The 24,516-nt window shown below is 45.5% G+C and overlaps 1 protein-coding gene across 4 annotated transcripts in view; it reads right to left on the bottom strand.

Annotated features, from left to right (window-relative positions):
* Nucleotides 1–24,516, bottom strand: part of LOC126199038 (uncharacterized) — a 244,809-nt gene that overhangs the window by 130,411 nt on the left and 89,882 nt on the right. For all 4 annotated transcript variants that reach the window (XM_049935742.1, XM_049935740.1, XM_049935739.1 and 1 more), the window contains exon 7: nucleotides 23,171–23,364. In XM_049935742.1, coding sequence (XP_049791699.1) covers nucleotides 23,171–23,364 — 194 coding nt within the window. The remainder of the gene's footprint in view (nucleotides 1–23,170; nucleotides 23,365–24,516) is intronic.

Here is a 24,516-nt window from a genome sequence, read left to right as displayed (position 1 = left end):
TTGATATTAGTAGACTTCTCTTGGCCAGAAATGCCTTTTTTGCCATAGCGAGTCTGCTTTTGATGTCCTCCTTGCTCCGTCCGTCATTGGTTATTTTACTGCCTAGGTAGCAGAATTCCTTAACTTCACTGACTTCGTGACCATCAATCCTGATGTAAAGTTTCTCGCTGTTCTCATTTCTACTACTTCTCATTACCTTCGTCTTTCTCCGATTTACTCTCAAACCATACTGTGTACTCATTAGACTGTTCATTCCGTTTAGAAGATCATTTAATTATTCTTCACTTTCACTCAGGATAGCAATGTCATCAGCGAATCGTATCATTGATATCCTTTCACCTTGTATTTTAATTCCACTCCTGAACCTTTCTTTTATTTCCATCATTGCTTCCTCGATGTACAGATTGAAGAGTAGGGGCGAAAGGCTACAGCCTTGTCTTACACCCTTCTTAATACGAGCACTTCGTTCTTGATCGTCCACTCTTATTATTCCCTCTTGGTTGTTGTACATATTGTATATGACCCGCCTCTCCCTATAGCTTACCCCTACTTTTTTCAGAATCTCGAACAGCTTGCACCATTTTATACTGTCGAACGCTTTTTCCAGGTCGACAAATCCTATGAAAGTGTCTTGATTTTTCTTTAGCCTTGCTTCCATTATTAGCCGTAACGTCAGAATTGCCTCTCTCGTCACTTTACTTTTCCTAAAGCCAAACTGATCGTCACCTAGCGCATTCTCAATTTTCTTTTCCATTCTTCTGTATATTATTCTTGTAAGCAGCTTCGATGCATGAGCTGTTAAGCTGATTGTGCGATAATTCTCGCACTTGTCAGCTCTTGCCGTCATCGGAATTGTGTGGATGATGCTTTTCCGAAAGTCAGATGGTATGTCGCCAGACTCATATATTCTACACACCAACGTGACTAGTCGTTTTGTTGCCACTTCCCCCAATGATTTTAGAAATTCTGATGGAATGTTATCTATCGCTTCTGCCTTATTTGACCGTAAGTCCCCCAAAGCTCTTTTAAATTCCGATTCTAATACTGGATCCCCTATCTCTTCTAAATCGACTCGTGTTTCTTCTTCTAATACATCAGATAAATCTTCACCCTCATAGAGGCTTTCAATGTATTCTTTCCACCTATCTGCTCTCTCCTCTGCATTTAACAGTGGAATTCCAGTACGTACGTGATTCAATATGCCTTGCAAGTAAGTAAACAGTGCTTACAATTTCTTCTACGTTTGCGGACAGGCTACAATCAAATCGCAAACGAAACCAATAACGCCGTATATTAGGAAGGCGTGCAGATTGTACTCTGGATGTGGAATCGGGGATCAGGAAAACCCATGGGCTCCTCATGTAAGTTGAGTATCTTGTATCTCGAGTCTTCACTCGGTTGTAGAATCGTAAAAGATCTTCCACGGGCTTTGCTACACCCATGGTGTGGCAAGAACCACCGAATCAGGTGAATGACAGTTCTTTTTGTGTTAGAACTCCATTAAGACTTGGTACACCCAAGAAGAAAAAGTCTTGCTTGACATATCCTAACATATTGGTCGCCCATGCGACCAGTGCCTTGCGGAGACGCCTGTTCCTGTCCCACGTGGCTGTGTCAGCGGCGAGGGCGGCAGTGAAACCAGTGCTGCACCGTCTCCTTCAAAACCCAGTTCTTCCAAACATCCTGATTCTATGTGTAAGGATGATAGTACAGAGATGCAGAAAATAAAACACTGTGAACTTAATGACCTAGTGAGAGATCTGGAATTGCCGAAAGGTAAAGCTGAACTGGTGGCGTCAAGACTGGAATTGCCGAAAGGTAAAGCTGAACTGGTGGCGTCAAGACTGCAACAGTATAATTGTCTTGATATAACGATAAATGTGACTCCGTTCTGTGACCACCATATGACATTCCTTCCATTTTTCTAAAGTGACAAGAACTTAGTATTTTGTAGTGATGCACAGGGACTAATGGCAGCTAGGCCATCGACTGTAAAAGCGATCATTGTGCATTGACTCAATCAAAATAAGTCTCCAATGTTTGCTGCATCATAATGGCAACGTGATACCATCTATTACGATTGGCTATGCACATTAAATGAGAGAAATATAAGGGGGATTCAAAAGGAAACGAGCCGGAGACATAATTACAGAAACCAGTACCTGTATGTCAGAAGTATTGACCCTGGCTGTTGAGACACTTGTCCCACAGGACACAAGGCGGTGAATGGCTGTCTCATAAAATTCCCGGGACTGCGATGTTCCCAGTTCCGCACGTACAGCTGGGTGTCGTGTTCCAAGATGAATAGTTTGCCCTCAGAGCCTTTTTAAGGGGACCAAAAATGGCGTAATCACAGGGAGAGAGGTCCAGACTGTATGGAGGGTGGCCGAGAACCTCCCATTTGAATTTCTGCAGGAGTGCCGCGACGGCCGTATGAGGCTTTGCATTGTCGTGGAGCAGAATGACCCCACAGGTGAGATTGCCTGGTCGTTTTGATTTGATCGCTTGGCGAAGGGTGCTCAAGATTTGCGAGTAATGCTGTACATTCACTGTTGTCCCGTGCTGCAGGAAGAGAATCAGATGGGGGCCATATTGGTCAAAAAAGATCGTCAGCATAACTTTTCCGATTCAAATTGGACGACGACGTCCAGCTGTACATGCGGAACTGGTTAACATCGTAGTCCCGGGAATTTTATGAGACAGCCATTCACCGCCTTGTGTCCTGTGGGACAAGTGTCTCAACAGCCAGGGTCAATACTTCTAACATACAAGTACTGATTTCTGGAATTATGCCTCTAGCTCGTTTCTTTTTGAACGCCCCTTGTATATGGTAACATGAAACAATAGTTATTGCGAGTGAACTATGACGAACTTAAATGGCAGATATCCGGAGATTTGAAAGTCATAGGGATAATTACTCAGGCTATAACATGGCTGCACGAATTTCTGTTGCTTCCTGTGCCTCTGAGAGAGTAGCACCAAAGGACTTCAGTATCAAAAGAAAGATTGGCGTATGCATCAATCATCTGAACCAGGAACTCACAATGTTATGCACTATGCATTTGTCGAATCCAAGAACATATTTCTCCCTGCTCTTCATATAAAATTGGGCCTAATGAGAAACTTCATTAAGCCCATGGACAAAACTGGGGAATCTTCGTTGATCTATTATGGATAAAAAAAAAACTGGGGAAGGATTTCTCTATTTGCGCGAGAAATTTCCATGTGTTAGTGAGGCGAAAATAAGAGGGGTGTTCAGGGGTCCACAGGCATCTAAACTGTACAAAGATGAGCACTTCAGCATCATCCTGAGAGGTGGTGAAAAGTTGGCTTAGGACACATTTGTTCAAGTGTCTACAAACTTGGTAGTAAGAGGGCACAAAACTATAAGGACCTAGTAGCCAATCTTATGCATTGCTACAGTAGACTCGGGTGCAACATGTCCTCACTGTTATGTTTCCTAGATTTCCACCTGGACTTGTTTCCTGACAACTGTGGCGCTGCAACCGACGAGCACAGAGAACTCTTCCAGCAGCAAATTTCAGACATGGAAGTGAGGTACCAGGGAAAGTGGAGTGCATCAATGTTTGCCCGGTTACTGCTGAACTCTAATCACCGAATCACCAGCAGGAATGTACAAACGCCAGGCAAAGAGCGGTAGCAACTTCAGTGACCTTTCTCCAACGGATAATACATGCATAAGTTAATATGGGCAAGAAAGTTATCATAACTATAAAACGAGAGCTAATTTCCTTTATCAGCACACCTAAAAACATAGAGATTACCTGCTCTCATGCCAGTTACAGAAAAAAAGAAAAAAATTGTTGGCTAGTGAAATTTTTCATTCAGTATTTTTTAGGTTTTCATACACTCCTGGAAATTGAAATAAGAACACCGTGAATTCATTGTCCCAGGAAGGGGAAACTTTATTGACACATTCCTGGGGTCAGATACATCACATGATCACACTGACAGAACCACAGGCACATAGACACAGGCAACAGAGCATGCACAATGTCGGCACTAGTACAGTGTATATCCACCTTTCGCAGCAATGCATGCTGCTATTCTCCCATGGAGACGATCGTAGAGATGCTGGATGTAGTCCTGTGCAACGGCTTGCCATGCCATTTCCACCTGGCGCCTCAGTTGGACCAGCGTTCGTGCTGGACGTGCAGACCGCGTGAGACGACGCTTCATCCAGTCCCAAACATGCTCAATGGGGGACAGATCCGGAGATCTTGCTGGCCAGGGTAGTTGACTTACACCTTCTAGAGCACGTTGGGTGGCACGGGATACATGCGGACGTGCATTGTCCTGTTGGAACAGCAAGTTCCCTTGCCGGTCTAGGAATGGTAGAACGATGGGTTCGATGACGGTTTGGATGTACCGTGCACTATTCAGTGTCCCTCGACGATCACCGGTGGTGTACGGCCAGTGTAAGAGATCGCTCCCCACACCATGATGCCGGGTGTTGGCCCTGTGTGCCTCGGTCGTATGCAGTCCTGATTGTGGCGCTCACCTGCACGGCGCCAAACACGCATACGACCATCATTGGCACCAAGGCAGAAGCGACTCTCATCGCTGAAGACGACACGTCTCCATTCGTCCCTCCATTCACGCCTGTCGCGACACCACTGGATGCGGGCTGCACGATGTTGGGGCGTGAGCGGAAGACGGCCTAACGGTGTGCGGGACCGTAGCCCAGCTTCATGGAGACGGTTGCGAATGGTCCTCGCCGATACCCCAGGAGCAACAGTGTCCCTAATTTGCTGGGAAGTGGCGGTGCGGTCCCCTACGGCACTGCGTAGGATCCTACGGTCTTGGCGTGCATCCGTGCGTCGCTGCGGTCCGGTCCCAGGTCGACGGGCACGTGCACCTTCCGCCGACCACTGGCGACAACATCGATGTACTGTGGAGACCTCACGCCCCACGTGTTGAGCAATTCGGCGGTACGTCCACCCGGCCTCCCGCATGCCCACTATACGCCCTCGCTCAAAGTCCGTCAACTGCACATACAGTTCACGTCCACGCTGTCGCGGCATGCTACCAGTGTTAAAGACTGCGATGGAGCTCCGTATGCCACGGCAAACTGGCCGACACTGACGACGGCGGTGCACAAATGCTGCGCAGCTAGCGCCATTCGACGGCCAACACCGCGGTTCCTGGTGTGTCCGCTGTGCCGTGCGTGTGATCATTGCTTGTACAGCCCTCTCGCAGTGTCCGGAGCAAGTATGGTGGGTCTGACACACCGGTGTCAATGTGTTCTTTTTTCCATTTCCAGGAGTGTATGTTCTAACCTAAAGAAAGAAGTGGAAAACAATTTATCTTCTCGCTAAATTTTAATTAGAGAGAAAAAAAGACAGTGTATGACAATATAATTTTCTTCAATTTATTAGATTCACACATTGTTTATTTAACTGAATATTTAACTTTCTGTACTGTTCTGTGGGTATTTGTGTTTTCCACCTTTTTTTGAGGATAACATTATTAAAAATTGGGCCATACTAGAGGATGCAGCCTTCAAAGAACCTCATCCATGTAACAGAGACCAGTTTACTTCAAACGTTCAGGAGGATTGGAACTCAATGGTCCTTGAAGAGACTGTAGTGCTCTCAGATACTTTCGGTAGACGAGTTGAAGAGTGTCTTCATAATCAGGGACATCATACAAAATGCTGGAAAAATGCAAAGATGACGGTCCAGATTATTTTTTAAAATGTAGGAATTTGTTTTTGAAAAAAAATGATCAGTGAAATAAAAATGGTCTGACAAAATTTGAGGGAGAAACTCTCCATTCACCATGTAAATCAAGGCTTCGTTGTTAATACAATATGTTGTGCATGTGGATTCGATAAATAAGCCGGCAGCGGTGGCCGAGCGGTTCTAGGCGGTTCAGTCTGGAACTGCTATGGCCGCAGGTTCGAATCCTGCCCCGGGCATGGGTGTGTGTGCTGTCCTTAGCCTAGTTAGGTTTAAGTAGTCCTAAGTCCTTGGGGACTGATGACGTCACATGTTAGTCCTCGGAGGCATTTGAACCATTTCTTTCGATAAATATAAGGGAATTATTGTGTACGAGGGTTGGAACTTTAATAGTGGCAATTATTTATGTAAATCTCGTACAAAATAGATGCGTGATTCACTGCTTTACTGACCTTCAAAGCAGTCACCAGCATTGTGTATAACCTGTTGCCAGCAATGTGGAAGTTATAGGATACTCTTAGCGGGGTGCCTTTGTGTTGACAGTTCGAGTGGCGTGCGACAAATTTGTAGCAAACTTCCTGGCAGATTAAAACTGTGTACCCGACCGAGACTCGAACTCGGGACCTTTGCCTTTCGCGGGCAAGTGCTCTACCAACTGAGCTACCGAAGCACGACTCACGCCCGGTCCTCACAGATTTACTTCTGCCAGTACCTCGTCTCCTACCTTCCAAACTTTACAGAAGCTCTCCTGCGAACCATGCAGAACTAGCACTCCTGAAAGAAAGGATATTGCGGAGACATGGCTTAGCCACAGCCTGGGGGATGTTTCCAGAATGAGATTTTCACTCTGCAGCGGAGTGTGCGCTGATATGAAACTTCCTGGCAGATTAAAACTGGGAGGACCGGGCGTGAGTCGTGCTTCGGTAGCTCAGTTGGTAGAGCACTTGCCCGCGAAAGGCAAAGGTCCCGAGTTCGAGTCTCGGTCGGGCACACAGTTTTAATCTGCCAGGAAGTTTCATATCAGCGCACACTCCGCTGCAGAGTGAAAATCTCATTCTGGAAATTTGTAGCAGTTCTGAAGCGAATGCCGTCAAGTGTTTCCTTCACTTTAGAAATTGAGTTGAACACACGGAGGCTTAAGCCAGGGGAGTGGAGTAGGTGGTATAGCAGTTAGCAGCCCCATCAGTCAAACAAATCAGTAACAGCTTGCACTGAACGCGCTTGAGCATTGTCCTGCAAAATAATGGTCATGTCCTGCAGAAAGCATCACCACTTCTGTCTCTATGCTGTTCATTTTTGGAACACAACCTACGTCCAGCTTAGAGCCAGAAGTGCTGACGCTTTCTGCAGGACCTGACCATCATTTTGCAGGGCAATGCTTAAGCATGTACAGTGCAAGCTTTTACTGATGGGGCTACTAAGTGCTCTCCCCTGACGTAAGCCCTCGTGAGTTCGAGTTCTAAACTGATGGAAACACTTCACAGCCTTCGCTTCAGAACTGCTACAAATTCGTCGGGCAATAGACCGCGCCGCTCGAACTGTCAACACAACTGGCACTGCTAAGAGTATCCTATGACTTCTGCATCGCTGGAAACGGGTTATACACAATTCTGGTGACTGCTTTGAAGGTCAGTGTAACTTTGAAACACGTATCTATTTTGTACGAGCTGTAAATAAATAGTTGCCATTATTAAAGTTCCAACCCTCGTATATGGAGGATTTTGCGGATTTGGACACTGGGATGGAAATTTCATTCCCTCGGTGTTCTCCACTGTATCTCATGTTCACCACCCTGATTGACAGCAATGAAAATGGGTAAACGCCAAAGATTAATCATTTGAAAATCGGGATTTCTGATTTTTGTAACGATGGAATCTTTCCTAAGAATTAGCTATTAGATGTTTAGACTTGGTATGTTTTTAGATTGGGCGCTAAGGATTTATGCCTAAGGAATTTGGTGGATGGATGAGGCTAACCAAGGACTAATTCGTTGGAGAGAGATCTCCAGAAGAAGTGGATGCGGAGTGTACGTACTTGATATCAGATAAATCTTTCTTTTTCTCTGGGCTAAGGGGTTTATCAAGGTTGAGACTTTTGTTATTGTTTTGTGTGGACGGCAATGTGAAGTGTTCGTGGGACCATTAGAGTGGGGGGTGTGGGGGAGAGAGGGGAGTGACCAAAAGATGTGTCACCATAGGCGGGCATTTTTATCAGTAACCAACGTGTGCAAGATGATGTGCTGTCTTCATGATTCCACATTTTAATCAAATAGATCTTTCTTTCGTAGAATAAACAATACTAACAGTAACTGAACCCAACAGTAGTAAATGGGTACATTGGTTGCACCTGGCATGTTTTCAATGCACAACCTTTTTTTACGAATTAACTTAATTGATTGTGTTGTACTATATTATATTATATTAGTTTGTAAAAACTCTTTATAAAATAAATAATCGAAGATTTTTATCTCATTAAAAAGTTTATATTGTTATTATTATTTATTTTATGGTCTTCATTTGACCACTCTAGCAAAAAATACAAAGTTGTAAACAAGTTGTTACACAGGGATACAATTTGGCTCAACAGTAACTTAATATGATATTTAGGTAATATAATTATTAGAGTCTATACTTATGTGAAAGGTGTTTTGCCCTTCTGTCTGCCCAATATTTCTTCATTCTTTCAGATATTTTCTTTCTTTCTTCATCTGAGACCACTCTTCCTGTACTCCTTTTATTGATTTTCATTTGGTTTGCGGGTCTTGCAGTATTCTGGTTTTCTCTGTCTTGTTTTTTAGGTCATCTACTGTAATTTGGAATTCTTTTATATTTTTTTTTTTTTACTAATTCTGTTTTCTGGAGTTCTCATAAGATGTCCAAAGAATGAGATGCGTTTCTTCCTGTTCGTGCTCATGACTGGTTCTATTTTCTTATATACTGTTTCATTTGATGCTATTCTCCAATGTCCATTTATTTTATACTGTTAATTTATACATTTCCTAACTATTCTTCTTTCTATTTTTAGTATTCTGTCAATTTCTGCTGTATTAGTTGTTTTCAAGATTGTTTCAGCTGCATACGTTATTTCTGGTTGTGTAACTGTTTTGTAGTGTTTTAATTTTGCATCTATAGGTAGGCTTTTTTTGTTGTATGTAGTTTTGGTAATGTAATTTGCGTAGTTCAGTTTTTTTATTCTATTATGACATGATGGCTTCTCATTTAGATTGTATGTTATTATTTCGCCCAAATATTTAAATTTATCAACAATTTTGATTTCCTGTTCTATTGTAATTTTGTTTGCAAGTGGTGGATCAGTTAGCATAATCTCCGTTTTTTCAAATGATATTCTAAGGCCTACTTTCTCCGCTATTTCTTGTAGTGATTTTACTTGTTGCCTGGTTTCTTGAACGGTGTGGGCTAGGAGAGCAAGATCATCAGCGAATCCCAAGCAGTTTAAGCTAATATCATCTTTAGCACTTCCAATTCTTATCATCTTTGGATTGTCCTTGTACCATTCTCTCATTATGTATTCCAGTGCACAGTTGAACAGTAATGGTGATAGGCAGTCACCTTCTCTTAAGCCTGTTTTTATGAGGAATGGTTCCGAAATTTCTCCTCTAAACTTCACTTTTGAGTTGGTGTTGGTTAGAGTGAGTTGTATTATTTTAATTAGTTTCGGATGGAGTCCTACATCTCTTAAAATTTTTAATACTGAAGGTCTGTGGAGACAGTCATATGCCTTCTTAAAATCTACAAATGTTATTGCCAGAGGTTTGTTCCGTTTCTTGTGGTATGTCATCAATTTTAAACTAATTATCTGCTCTGCACAGCTTCACCATGGTCTGAAACCTCCATGATATTCCCCTAACTCCTGTTCTAATTGCTCCTTGATTCTTTCATATAGGATCTTGTATAGAAAAGTTTATATATTATAATTAATTCAATTATTTCGTAGAAAGTTTGTACATTAAAAACATGACAAGTGCACTCAAGGTACCCACTTATTATTCCCAGTGATGGGCGATGATATTGAAAACCAGAACATTTATACTTTCACAGACGTTGGTCCAGTCAGAGAGAGAAATCGTGATACAGTGGCTACAGATTTGACAATGCATATGACATTTTGTGCAGCCCAAAGTGGTTTTACGGGTGAAAAAGAGCAATAATTACTTTTTCAAATTTTCCAAATATTTTTCTTGCGACTACCACTGGGCCTTAGTGGCGTGATGTAAGTTATATACGCAGCTCCGCAGCTATGGGGATGGATCCCACACTCGATTCCGCTAAGTCAGGGATCCACAGGACTGCTGGGGAAGTAACTCCTTCAGAAAGTTCAAAGCCAACCAGTGGGAGAACAGAGATCGGCCACATGGGGTCTGCGTGTTGACTGCAGCAGCGGGTGGCCCTCCCGCCTGCCAGCCCTCTTGCCCTTCTGAGGTAGGTGCCCACCTGCTCCTCCCATTGAGGGCGAAATGCTCTCCACTGCTGTCTGCGGTTTGCAACCGTGATCGTTGATAGAAAATGTACCCCGTACAATAGGAGAAGGAGAGTAAATATCCATTTTTTGACAATTGTTTTCCATTCCATATGTTAGAGTGAACAGGATGAGTCGTGGATGCCCACTTGCGCTCCTTAAGCCGATCTGGCACGTACAGTTTTCGGTGTTTGAATAAAAACACTGTTCGTGTTAGGTGCGTCATTATGAAGCACTAATCCAACTGTACCGCCGACGTCATCGCAGTGGTACTCTTACGGGCTATAAACTGACAGATTCTGGGGAAGGTATTCCATATATACGTGTAGTTTCAATTTCCTAAACGTTCCGCTGGAAATATTGCGGAAATGGAAAGTGCTATTGTTGTGCTGTTTTCACGGAATCGGTACACTTAGAAAGTGTACTTTTTGTGCAAAGAGACACGTTTTTAAACGAAACAGTGCTTAGTGATGTTAGCCGACTAAAAGTACCATAAATTAGACTGTCAGTTGTGCTTTTTCCAAGATTATGGTTCAATTCGTTTACTAGGTATCATGTTTTGAAAAGTTCCCACCATTGATGCTTGTATGTTTACATTTCATACTCTGCCATTTACTCTCCGGCTCGTAATGATGGATCCCTTTTTCCATTTTTTTTTTTTCAGATGTCCAAGAGCGTTTGTTTATGCAACTGTGCGAGTTGTTTTGGGACCCATCTTTCACAAACTCTCTGAAATCCAAGTCTTTGTGGATTATTTCGTAGGCACAACCGTGACTAATTTGCAGACGATGTGCCACAGCCACATATATACTCCGCTAGCCACCAAGCGATGTGTGGCGGAGAGCACAATTCGCACCAAAGTCATATCCCCCCCCCCCCGTTCCACTTGCGGATCCTGCGAGGGAAAAACGACTGCCTGAACGCCTCAGTACGAGCTCTGATTTCACTTATCTTTGAATGGTGATCACTGCGCGATTTGAAAGTTGGTGGTAATAATATATGCTCTACATCCTTTATGATCGTATTTCGGAATTTAGTGAGCAGTCCCTTCCGTTTAGCGCGTCGTCTATCTGTAAGTATGTCCCACTTCAAACTTTCAATGAGATTTGTAACGCTCTCGCGATGGCTAAATGTACCAGTCACGAATCTTGGCCTGCCGGTGTGGCCGAGCGGTTCTAGGCGCTTCAGCCTGGAACCGCGCGATCAGTACAGTCGCAGGTTCGAATCCCGCCTCGGTCATGGATATGTGTGTGCTGTCCTTAGGCTGGTTACTTTTAAGTAGTTCTAAGTTCTAGGGGACTGATGACCTCAGATGTTACGTCCCATATTGCTCAGAGCTTTGAACCATTTGAACCACGAATCTTGGCGCTCGTCATTGGACCTTCTCAATCTCTAGAGTCAGACCCAACTGGTAAGGAGGTCCCATACAGATGAACAATATTCTAAGAGCGGACGAACTAAAGTACTCTATGCAGTTTCCTTTGTTGAAGGACTGCATCGCTTCAGGATACTGCACATAAACCACTATCTAGAGTTCACCTTGCCCGTTACTTGTATAATCTGATCAATCCATTTGAGATCATTTCGAATAGTCACACCCAGATACTTGACAGACGTTACCGCTTCCAAAGACTGGGCATTTATTTTGTACTCGTACATTAATGGGGATTCTCGTCTTGTTATACACAGTAGGTCTCATTCACTAATATTGAGAGATAACAGCCAGTCATTACACCACGCATTTATTTTCTGCAAATCTTCATTGATTTTTTCACAACTTTCGTGTGATACTACTTTCCTGTAGACTACGGTATCATCGGCAAACAGTCTAATGCCGCTGTCAATGCCATCAACCAGATCGTTTATGTAAATCGTAAAAAGCAGCGGACCTATTACGCTGCCCTGGGGCACACCTGATGTTATGCTTGTTTCTGTTGAAGTCACCCCATTCAGGACGACATACTGCTCTCTGTCTGTTAGAAAACTTTCTGTCCAATCGCGTATGTCATCGGATAGACCGTAAGCGCGCACTTTTAGGAGCAAGCGACAGTGCGGAACGAAGTCGAACGCCTTTAGAGAGTCGAGAAATATGGCATCGACCTGGGAGCCGGTATCTAGAGCCTGTTGTATATCATGCACAAAGAGGTCCAGCTGTGTCTCACATGACCGCTGATTCCTAAAACCGTGCTGGTTTCTGCAGATGAGATTCTCAGAGTCTAGAAAAGTCATTATGTCTGAACACAAAATATGTTCCATAATTCTACAAAAAATCGACGTCAGTCAATAGTTGATCGTCTAAGAGAATCATTTCACGTGGACGCTCAATGGTTTCTTCTTTTGGGGCGGTAAACGGTCGTCCGGCTCCTTCATCGTGCGTAACACTTGTGCGACCGTTTCGGAATTTTTCACTTCGTTCCAGGACACTCCGTTGTGGTAAAACACTGTTCCCTTACTGTACCGAAAGTCTTCGATGAATTTCGGCCCCTAATACGCCTTGCGACCACAAGAAACGGATCACTGAACGTTGCTCGGAACGGCCACGATTAACAGCACGGCAGCGATAACGAAACTAACCTAGCAGCTCGAAAATTGCAAAGATATAACAAAAACGACAGTACTACCAAAATAAACAGAAATATAACTAAATTTCCGATAATAATTTACTTACCCACTTATGGCAAGTGACAGATGGATGTTTCCTTAGGAATCGTTATCTGCTAATTGCACTGCGCCACGCCTAATTCAGTTCCTCAAGCACAAGTGGATGAGTTAAGTATCTGAACTGAAACCGTCCTAGAACGAGAACATTGCGTTTCCGGATATGGGTTCCTATTCAGAATATTATGTACTGATTCCTCTTCGCAAGTCCTAGTTGTTTGTAAAGAGAATTTCTGAACACCCTATATTAGTTCTAGTCATTATAAACGAAATGAACGTCCAATATTACAGTTCCAGTGTAATCATCGTCCTGGATACAGGGATGTATTGCGAATACATAGAAAGAAGGATCCTTTATTGTACGATTGTATGATAGCGGAACAAACACTGGTAGCAGTTACTTCTGTAAAATATCTGGGAGTGTACGTAAAGAATGATTTGAAGTGGAATGATCATATAAAATTAATTGTTGGTAAGGCGGGTACCAGGTTGAGATTCATTGGGAGAGTCCTTAGAAAATGTAGTCCATCAACAAAGGAGGTGGCTTACAAAACACTCGTTCGACCTATACTTGAGTATTGCTCATCAGTGTGGGATCCGTACCAGATCGGGTTGACGGAGGAGATAGAGAAGATCCAAATAAGAGCGGAGCGTTTCGTCACAGGGTTATTTGGTAAGCGTGATAGCGTTACGGAGATGTTTAGCAAACTCAAGTGGCAGACTCTGCAAGAGAGGCGCTCTGCATCGTGGTGTAGCTTGCTGTCCAGGTTTCGAGAGGGTGCGTTTCTGGATGAGGTATCGAATATATTGCTTCCCCCTACTTATACCTTCCGAGGAGATCACGAATGTAAAATTAGAGAGATTCGAGCGCGCACGGAGGTTTTCCGGCAGTCGTTCTTCCCGCGAACCATACGCGACTGGAACAGAAAAGGGAGGTAATGACAGTGGCATGTAAAGTGCCCTCCGCCACACTCCGTTGTGTGGCTTGCGGAGTATAAAAGTATATGTAGATGTAGATGAGGCGATGCATTAGGTGAATGAGGCAGTCACTGCCGAGTGTGTGCGAGCCTCCGCCCATTTGCCCGGCCGCCTGCATCTGGCTGGACACCCTTCTATAATCAGTGAGGACTCAGCTACACGTACTGTGCGCCAATATTAGTCTCCGGCCACGCCAAGTTTCACAACTCGGCGTAGTTTCTTGGCTTCATATTTTGTACAAATTAGCTCTTAATTTAAACTACGTCTTTTGCACTTTTGTAATTTATCACAGTTAAGGCAAAATCTGTATATTGAGCAAGCAGTAAAGGAAACAAAAGAAAAGTTCGGAGTAGGTATTAAAATCCATGGAGAAGAAATAAAAACTTTGAAGTTCGCCGTTGACATTGTAATTCTGTCGGAGACAGCAAAGGACTTGGAAGAGCAGTTGAACGGAATGGACAGTGTCTTGAAAGGAGGGTATAAGATGAACACCAACAAAAGCAAAACGAGGATAATGGAATGTAGTCGAATTAAGTAGGGTGATGCTGAGGGGATTATAGTAGGAAACGAGACACTTAAAGTAGATTTCCCCTCCATGTTATAGTTCTGCGTGGACATTTTAATTTGCTGGATATAGACTGGGAGACTCAAACGTTCATAACGGGTGGCAGGGACAAAGACTCCAGTGATATTTTTTTAAGTGCTTTATCTGAAAACTACCTTGAGCAGTTAAACAGAGAACCGACTCGTGGCGATAAAATATTATACCTTCTGGTGACAAACAGACCTGAACTATTTGAAACAGTTAACGCAGAACAGGGAATCAGCGATCATGAAGCGGTTACTGCATCGATGGTTTCAGCCGTAAATAGAAATAATAAAAAGGTAGGAAGATTTTTCTGTTTAGCAAAAGTGACAAAAAGCAGATTACAGAGTACCTGACGGCTCAACACAAAAGTTTTGTCTCAAGTACAGATAGTGTTGAGGATTATTGGACAAAGTTCGAAACCATCGTACAATATGCGTTAGATGAGCATGTGCCAAGCAAGATCGTGAGAGATGGAAAAGAGCCACCGTGGTACAACAACCGAGTTAGAAAACTGCTGTGGAAGCAAAGGGAACTTCACAGCAAACATAAACATAGCCAAAGCCTTGCAGACAAACAAAAATTACGTGAAGTGAAATGTAGTGTGAGGAGGGCTATGCGAGAGGCGTTCAATGAATTAGAAAGTAAAGTTCTGTGTACTGACTTGGCAGAAAATCCTAAGAAAGTTTGGTCTTATGTCAAAGCGGTAGGTGGATCAAAACAAAATGTGCAGACAATCTGTGACCAAAATGGTACTGAAACAGAGGATGACAGAGGCCGAAATACTAAATGTCTTTTTCCAAAGCTGTTTCACAGAGGAAGACTGCACTGTAGTTCCTTCTTTAGATTTTCGCACAGATGACAGAATGGTAGATATCGAAATAGATGACAGAGGGATAGAAAAACAATTAAAATCACTCAAAAGAGGAAACGCCACTGGACCTGATGGGATACCAGTTCGATTTTACACAGAGTACCAGAAGGAACTTGCCCCCTTCTTGCAGCCGTGTACCGTAGGTCTCTAGAAGAGCGTAGCGTTCCAAAGGATTGGAAAAGGGCACAGGTCATCCCCGTTTTCAAGAAGGGACGTCGAACAGATGTGCTAGACCTATATCTCTAACGTCGATCAGTTGTAGAATTTTGGAACACGTATTATGTTCGAATATAATGACTTTCCTGGAGACTAGAAATCTACTCTGTAGGAATCAGCATGGGTTTCGAAAAAGACAGTCGTGTGAAACCCAGCTTGCGCTATTTGTCCACGAGACTCAGAGGGCCATAGGCACGGGTTCCCAGGTAGATACCGTATTCCGCAAGGCGTTCGATACAGTTCCCCACAGTCGTTTAATGAACAAAGTAAGAGCATATGGACTATCACACCAATTGTGTGATTGGATTGAAGAGTTCCTAGATAACAGAACGCAGCATGTCATTCTCAATGGAGAGAAGTCTTCCGAAGTAAGATTTAGCTACAAAATAGCAGGTCAGCAACTAAATTATCTGGGAGTACGCATTAATTCTATAAATTATCGGGGAGTAGGAATTAGGAATGATTTAAAATGGAATGATCATATAAAGTTGATCGTCGGTAAAGCAGATGCCAGACTGAGATTCATTGGAAGAATCCTAAGGAAATGCAATCCGAAAACAAAGGAAGTAGTTTACAGTACGCTTGTTCGCCCACTGCTTAGTGCTCAGCAGTGTGGGATCCGTGCCAGACAGAGAGCAGCACGCTTCGTTAGAGGATCATTTAGTAATCGCGAAAGCGTTACGGAGATGATAGATAAACTTCAGTGTAAGACTCCGCAGGAGAGACACTCAGTAGCTCGGTACTGGCTTTTGTTAAAGTTTCGAGAACATATCTTCACTGAAGCAGTATATTGCTCCCTCCTACGTATATCTCGCGAAGAGACCATGAGGATAAAATCAGAGAGATTAGAGCCCACACAGAAGCATACCGACCTCCCAGGGGGTCCACAACTCTTTTGTGGATACGTGCGTAGCGAGCACAGGACCCCGAGCTAATGTGGCCCTCCTTCCTTTCCGGGCTGCATACCTTCCATTTCCGCATCCTTCCCTATCCCCCATCTTCGCCCCCCCTCCCCTCACCTCTGGCTCTTTCCTTCCCTTTCTCCCCCTCTGGGAGTATGGTTTGTGCCTACGTCCGGAGACAGACGCTCGTAAATGTAACGCATTCTTCGTCTTCTCTGCTTGTCTGTCTTCATCCTTCCTTTGTCCTTCTCTTTTCCTTTCCTCTTCTCTTTACCCTTTTCTCCGCTGCGGCGTTTGAGACCCCTCTTCTTTCCTTTTCCTTTCTCTTTTTTCCTCCCTGTGCGTGTCTGAAGGCCAACCCAGGCATTTTTGTGCGTAGCCGGTGACGGGGTAACGCGTAATTCCCCGCCCCGGGTAGACAGGTAGGACACGTACATACCCCCTGGTAACGGCCAGGCGCAGGGAGGGGTGATTACCCGAGCTGATACCTTCCGAAAGTGCCGATTGGTCCCTCCATCCGTTTGTCGGGAGGTGTGACCTGAGGTGTGAACAATCACCTAAGGCGGGAGTGCCCTCAGAGAGGGCCCCCACAAGAGAGGAGCACGCCATCGGAGACGCCGGTAATCATGGGGGATTCTTCCGCAATGGTTTCCTCACCTTCCACTATGTCTGCTCACAAGCGTAGGTTCACTGAGTCTCAGCCACAGACAGTTCTTCCATCGTTGCCACAGTTCCTTGTTGTTTCTCGGTCTGACGAAGGTCACGACTTCTCCACGGTCAACCCTTTCATTATTCAGAAAGGTGTCGACGCAATTGCAGGTCCTGTAAAGTCTTGTTCCAGATTACGGAATGGCACCCTGATGTTAGAAATAGTCAGTGCCCTCCAGGCACAAAAATTGCTGCGTACTTCACTGCTCCACACCTTCCCTGTCCGGGTTGAAGCGCACCGCACTTTAAATTCCTCGCGTGGAGTCGTTTATACACGCTCCCTCGATGGATTGTCTGACGAAGAAATTCAGCACTACCTATCTGACCAGGGCGTAACGGCTATTCAGAGGGTTGACACGAACATCATTCCAACCCGCACTGTCTTCTTGACATTTGACAAAGTTCAACTCCCATCAAAAATCAAAGCAGGCTATGAGATCATTTCCGTTCGCCCTTACGTCCCAAACCCTACGCGTTGCTGTCGGTGTCAGCGGTTCAATCACACCAGCCAGTCCTGTTCCAATCCGGCCAAATGTGTTACGTGTGGCAAGGATGCCCATGAGGGTGCTTGTCCACCTCCATCCCCTCGCTGCATCAACTGTATGGGTGACCACGCTGCTTCCTCTCGAGTTTGCCCCGTCTTTAAAGACGAAAAGCTCATCCAGGAAATCAGAGTGAAGGAAAAGGTGTCGACCTTTGCTGCTCGAAAATTATTCGCCAGTCGCTGGCCGTGCCTCAGACAGGAAAATACAGCACTGTCCTTGCTTCTCCTCGGCCAACAAAGGAGGTGGCCACGCAGACTTGCGACCTCACCTTTAGTATCACGGTCGTCAGATCGGCCAGTGCAAAGATCGCACGTTCAACCTCACCACTTTCGCCTGCCCCCTCTATGGCTCACCCTTCATCGGGTTCTGCTAAATCTCGAGCCCAAAAGTCAGACACCCGGACTTCCAAAAAAGAGCACACTCGTGTTTTTTACGTACCCCAACTTCGCAACCATCGGTTCCTCCTCCATCTAAACATCATATTTCCAAGAAGGCTACTAAGAAACCCAGTTCATCTCCTTATATGCCAAGGCGTGTCCCATCTACAGCACCACCTGGTGGAAATCGCCCTTGACCGTCTTCTGTGTCACCAAGGCGCACTGCTGGCGGCCGATCAACCGGCCGATCGCTGGTGGCAAGAGCTGCTCCTGAACAACCTATGGATCAGGATCTTCTGCTTTCGGCTGAATGCTATTCCATGCTGTCGGTCGCAAGCTCTGAGCAGTCGATGAGTTGACAACATCCTTGGTCACATTCCTCCATTTTCTGTTCACCCTATGTCCATTATCCACTGGAATATCCGCGGCATTCGAGCCAATCGGGACGAATTGTCGATCCTCTTACGATCCTACTCGCTGGTCATCTTCTGTCTTCAGGAAACAAAGCTGCGTCCCCATGACCGCTTTGTTCTCCCCCATTTTCAGTCCGTCCGATTTGATCTCCCTTCTGTTGAAGGCACTCCAGCCCATGGAGGACTCATGATTCTTCTCCATGTTACTCTCCATTATCACCCAATCCACTTAAACACTTCCTTCCAAGCTGTCGCTGTCCGTCTTTCCCTTTCTGGATATACCTTTTCTCTTTGTACTGTATACATTCCATCGTCCACACCAATGGCACGAGCTGATCTCCTTCATCTTCTTGATCAGCTTCCACCCCCGTATTTGCTGGTTGGGGACTTCAATGCCCACCACCGCTTTGGGGATCTCCACATCCTTGTCCACGTGGCTCACTATTGCTAGACGTCTTCCACCAAGCGGATCTAGGTTGCCTCAACACTGGGGTCCTACATTTTTGTCTGCCTCCACGACAACTTTCTCTCACTTGGACCTTTCGGTCGGTACTGTTCCGCTAGCTCGGCGCTTCGAATGGTTCGCCCTTGACGATACACACTCGAGTGACCACTTTCCATGTGTCCTTAGACTGCAGCCTCAACTGCCATGTATGCGCCCGCGACGCTGGAAGTTTGCCCAAGCCGTTGGACACTTTTTTCGTCTCTAGCGACATTCGATGACCGTCATTTTCCCAGCGTCGACGATGAGATCCACAGATTATCGACGTTATTCTTACAGCTGCGGAACGTTCAATACCACGCACCTCCGAATTGCCCCGGCGCCCGCCAGTTCCTTGGTGGAACGAGGCGTGCCGTGACGCAATACGTGAGCGGCGACGTGCTCTTCACGTTTTCCGCCACCATCCTACTTTGGCCAACTGTATCCGTTATAAGCAGTTCCGTGCGCGATGCCGTCGCGTCATCCGCGATAGCAAGAAGGCAAGCTGGAAATTCTTTATTAGCTCATTTAACACCTTCACTCCCTCGTCGGAAGTTTGGAGTCGGCTTCGGCGGTTCTCAGGCGCGCCTAGTTTCTCCCCGGTCTCTGGGCTTACTGTCGCGCATGATACATTAGTGGACCCCGTCGCAATTTCTAACTCATTGGGTCAACACTTTGCTGAGATTTCGAGCTCTTCAAATTACCCGCCAGCGTTTCTCCCGAAGAAACGTGCAGCGGAAGTGCGACCTCTTGCTTTCTCCTCTCAAAATCGCGAAAGCTACAATACTGTTTTCTCCATGCGGGAACTCCAACATGCACTCTCTTATTCTCGCTCCTCCGCCCCAGGACCGGATGGTATCCACGTCCAAATGTTGCTGCATTTACCAACCCATAGTCTGCGTTACCTCCTTCGCCTTTATAATCGAATTTGGACCGACAGTACTTTTCCCAGACGATGGCGGGAAGCTATCGTCGTGCCTGTTCCGAAACCTGGAAAGGACAAACATCTCCCCTCTAGCTATCGCCCCATTTCTCTCACGAGTAGTGTATGTAAGGTTTTGGAGCGTATGGTGAATTGCCGTTTAGCTTGGTGGCTGGAGTCCCGCAGTCTTTTAACACCTGCCCAATGCGGATTCCGAAAGCATCGTTCTGCAGTTGACCATCTTGTTGCTCTCTCCACTTACATCATGAACAATTTTCTCCGGAAACGCCAAACGGTAGCAATATTTTTTGATCTGGAGAGAGCATACGATACCTGTTGGAGGACAGGCATCCTCCGCACACTGTTCTCTTGGGGCTTTCGAGGTCGGCTGCCCCTTTTTCTTCGCGAATTTAAGACAGAGCGCACATTTAGAGTGCGGGTGAACACTACTCTCTCCCGTACTTTCTCCCAAGAAAACGGAGTACCCCAGGGCTCCGTGCTGAGTGTTGTACTGTTTGCCATTGCCATAAATCCAATTATGGATTGTCTCCTTCCTGATGTCTCGGGCTCCCTCTTTGTGGACGATTTTGCGATCTACTACAGCTCTCAACGGACTAGCCTTCTTGAACGACGTCTTCAAGGATGTCTCGATCGCCTCCACTCTTGGAGCATCGAAACCGGCTTCCGTTTTTCTCCCAGTAAGACCGTTTGTGTTAATTTTTGGCGACGTAAGGAGTTTCTTCCACCCTCCTTACATCTAGGATCTGTCAACCTTCCGTTTTCGGACGTCGCTAAATTCTTGGGTCTTATGTTTTACAGAAAACTGTGCTGGTCCTCCCACGTTTCCGATCTTTCGGCTCGCTGTCTGCGATCCCTCAACACCCTCCGTGTCCTGAATGGTACCTCCTGGGGAACGGACCGAGTGGTCCTTCTGCGCCTCTATCGCGCCTTAGTGCGCTCGAAATTGGACTATGGAAGCATAGTCTACTCCTCTGCTCGGCCGTCTATTCTTCGTCGTCTCGACTCTATCCACCACCGTGGATTACGTTTAGTGTCTGGAGCTTTTTACACCAGCCCTGTGGAAAGCCTTTCTGCTGAGACTGCTGAACCTCCGCTGTCCAATCGGCGAGCAGTCCTTCTGAGTCGTTATGCTAGCCATCTGTCTTCCATGCCTGCTCATCCAGCCCATGACATTTTTTTCGACGCCTCCGTTGATGTAGGGTATGCAGGCCGCCCCTCCTCCCTACTACCCCCGGGAGTCCGCTTCCGTCAACTGCTCCATTCTCTTTCCTTCCGCTTTCCTGAAACCTTCTTGACAACTTGGGGTATAGCACCGCCATGGCTCCGTCCCCGGATCTGCCTGCTCCGTGACCTTTGTCAGTTTCCCAAGGATGGTACCCCTTCACTTGTTTATCGTCGGGCATTTTCTGCTCTATGTGCACAAATGAAGGAAGCCACATTTATTTACACTGATGGCTCGAAAACATCGTTAGGTGTAGGGAGTGCCTATATTGTTGGCGACACCCCAAATCGATTTCGGCTTCCCGACCAGTGTTCGGTTTACACTGCGGAGCTTTACGCTGTTCTCCAGGCTGTCCACTACATCCGCCGCCATCAGCGGATACAGTATGTTATCTGCTCAGATTCTCTCACCTCTCTCCTCAGTCTCCAAGCTCTTTACCCTGTCCACCCTCTGGTCCACCGGATTCAGGACTGTCTGCGCTTGCTCCACCTGGGGGGCGTCTCGGTGGCGTTCCTCTGGCTCCCGGGACACGTTGGTATATGTGGAAATGAGGCGACCGATATAGCGGCCAAGGCTGCAGTCTCTCTTCCTCGGCCAGCTATTCAATCGATTCCCTTCGCCGATCTACGGAGCGTTTTATGTCGTCGTGTTGTTCTTTTATGGCACGCACATTGGTCGACACTTCCCCATAATAAATTGCGGGACGTGAAAGCTCTTTCTTGTGCTTGGACCTCTTCCTCCCGAACGCGTCGTCGGGAGGAGGTAATTTTAACTCGACTCCGGATAGGACACTGTCTTTTTAGCCATAGACATCTTTTAAGCGGCGATCCTCCCCCACTCTGTCCCCACTGCTCTCAGCTGTGGACGGTAAGACACCTTTTAATTGAGTCCCCTATTTTACTCCGTTACGCGCCCGTCTACAGCTGTCGCCTGATATATCGTCAATTTTAGCAGATGACACGCGCTCGGCCGATCGCGTTCTCGAGTTTTTAGTGCCAGTGAAATAACGTCAGTCATTTGAAGCTTTTTTTTTGGGGACAACCAACCCCTTTCTGTAGTGGATTTTTAAGCCTTCCTTCTGCTTTTAGTTTCTCCAATTTTTTGAGTTTCGTTCCCATTGCTGCTGGTTTCCATTTTCGGTTTTTTACTGTTTCCTAAGTCACGGACCGGGCGCTAATGACCATAACAGTTTTGCGCCCAAAAACGAAAACAAAAAAAAAGCATACCGACAATCCTTCTTTCCACGAACAATACGAGACTGGAATAGAAGGGAGAACCGATAGAGGTACTCAAGGTACCCTCCGCCAGACACCGTCAGGTGGCTTGCGGAGTATGGATGTAGATGTAGATGTAGAAAGGAGTTTTGCCATTTGGGGAGCAAAATAACTGATGATGGTCGAAGTAGAGAGGATATAAAATGTAGACTAGTAATGGCAAGGAAAGCGTTTCTGAAGATTAGAAATTTGTTAACATCGAGTATAGATTTGTCAGGAAGTCGTTTCTGAAAGTATTTGTATGGAGTGTAGCCATGTATGGAAGTGAAACATGGACGATAAATAGTTTGGACAAGAAGAGAATAGAAGCTTTTGAAATGTGGTGCCGCAGGAGAATGCTGAGGATGAGATGGGTGGATCACATAACTAATGAGGTACTGAATAGAATTGGGGAGAAGGGGAGTTTGTGGGACAACTGGACTAGAAGAAGGGGTCGGTTGGTAGGACATGTTCTGAGGCGTCAAGGGATCACTAACTTAGTACTGGAGGGCAGCGTGGAGGGAGACCAAGAGATGAATACACTAAGCAGATGCAGAAGGATATAGGTTGCAGTAGGGACTGGGAGATGAAGAAGCTTGCACGGGATAGAGCAGCATGGAGAGCTCCATCAAACCAGTCTCAGGACTGAAGACCACAACAACAACAAGGAAAAATATTTTCTACATAAATTCCAAGTATTTTAAACACTGTATGACGTGTTGATGTTAACAAAACAATAATTAAAAAAGTATTTGAATCTTATTCCTTGAATTATAATGCATTCGACAGTCACGTCTGAATAAACATGAACTCGAGAGTCCCAACATTAAACTTACCTATAACGTCGATATAGCTTCTAAACTTTACAGGGCGCAACCAGTCGTGGCGATAGAGGGAGTACAGTGTGTCAGCGAAGGCAAACATTTGTGATGCCTCCGGCTGTTGCCCCTCACAAAGATCACTAAAGTCTTCACGAAAGGTAAGGAACTGCTCCTCATAGTACAACAGTCTATCGCTCAACAGCGGCCGCCTGTAACATACAAGTTCTGATGTTAAAAGTTAAAAATGAATAAAATCAATATACCAAATTATGTACAGTTTATACAAGTATGTAAAAATATCCAGTATGCGTTTTCACTCAGCAGTGGAGAGCCTGCTGATTTCAAACTTCCTGGCTAGTTAAAACAGTGCGTCGGACAACTGCTCAAAACTGGGATTTTTTGTTATTTTTTAATTAAATGCCTTTTATTGCAACGAATTACAATAAACTACAACGTTACACAATCGTTAATGCAAAGTATAGCCTTTGTCATCATATCCTTTAAATTGCTTACATAAAGGACAGCATTTTTAAAAAATGTGACAATTCCAGTGCACATTTTGTATCCATCACCCAAAACATTATGACCACCGACCTGCTATCGATATAATCCCGTCCAGACTATAGTAACGTCACCTGGCGAGGAATGACTGCTGGTCAGACACAGACAAAACGCACCTAGTACCAGCGAGCGTCCTGTCCGTGTGTAGAATGGGGAAGATGTGAGATCTATCAGAGTTTCACCCACGGCAGATTGTGATGGCTAGGAGGCCCGCCAACGGTATTTTGGACTCGGCGCGACCGTGTCTGACGAGTGCTGTGGTGAGTGTCTTCAACACGGCCAAACCGAGATGATGATGTCGTTAAAGATCTCGGACGTCGTAGGCTGGGCAGAGTGGTAAAACAGGACGGGCGGCGAACTGTTGCGGCACTAACACGAGACTTTAGTCCTGGGCAGAGTTCAAGTGTGTCCGAAGACACAGTGTGCTGAAGACTCCTAGCGAGGGGCCTCCACAGCCGACAACCCACGCACGTGTCAATGTTAACACCACGACACGGGCAACTACGACCGAGAGCGCACATGAACATCGGCAATGGACGTTAGCGCTGTGGAAGAGCATCGCACGGTCTGACGAATCCCAATACCTCCTTCATCATGCTGACCAATCGCCTTCCAGGGGAACAGTCCCTTGACACCCGCACTGTGATACCGACACGAGCTCGCGGCTGCTCCATTATGCTCTGGGAAACATTCATGTGGGCATATACCGGGTGATCAAAAAGTCAGTATAAATTTGAAAACTGAATAAATCACGGCATAATGTAGATAGAGAGGTACAAATTGACACACATGCTTGGAAT

The sequence above is a fragment of the Schistocerca nitens genome, chromosome 8 (assembly GCF_023898315.1).
Source record: "Schistocerca nitens isolate TAMUIC-IGC-003100 chromosome 8, iqSchNite1.1, whole genome shotgun sequence".
Taxonomy (NCBI): domain Eukaryota; kingdom Metazoa; phylum Arthropoda; class Insecta; order Orthoptera; family Acrididae; genus Schistocerca; species Schistocerca nitens.
Note: the sequence above shows the minus strand (reverse complement) of the source record. Positions and strands in the feature narration are given on the sequence as shown.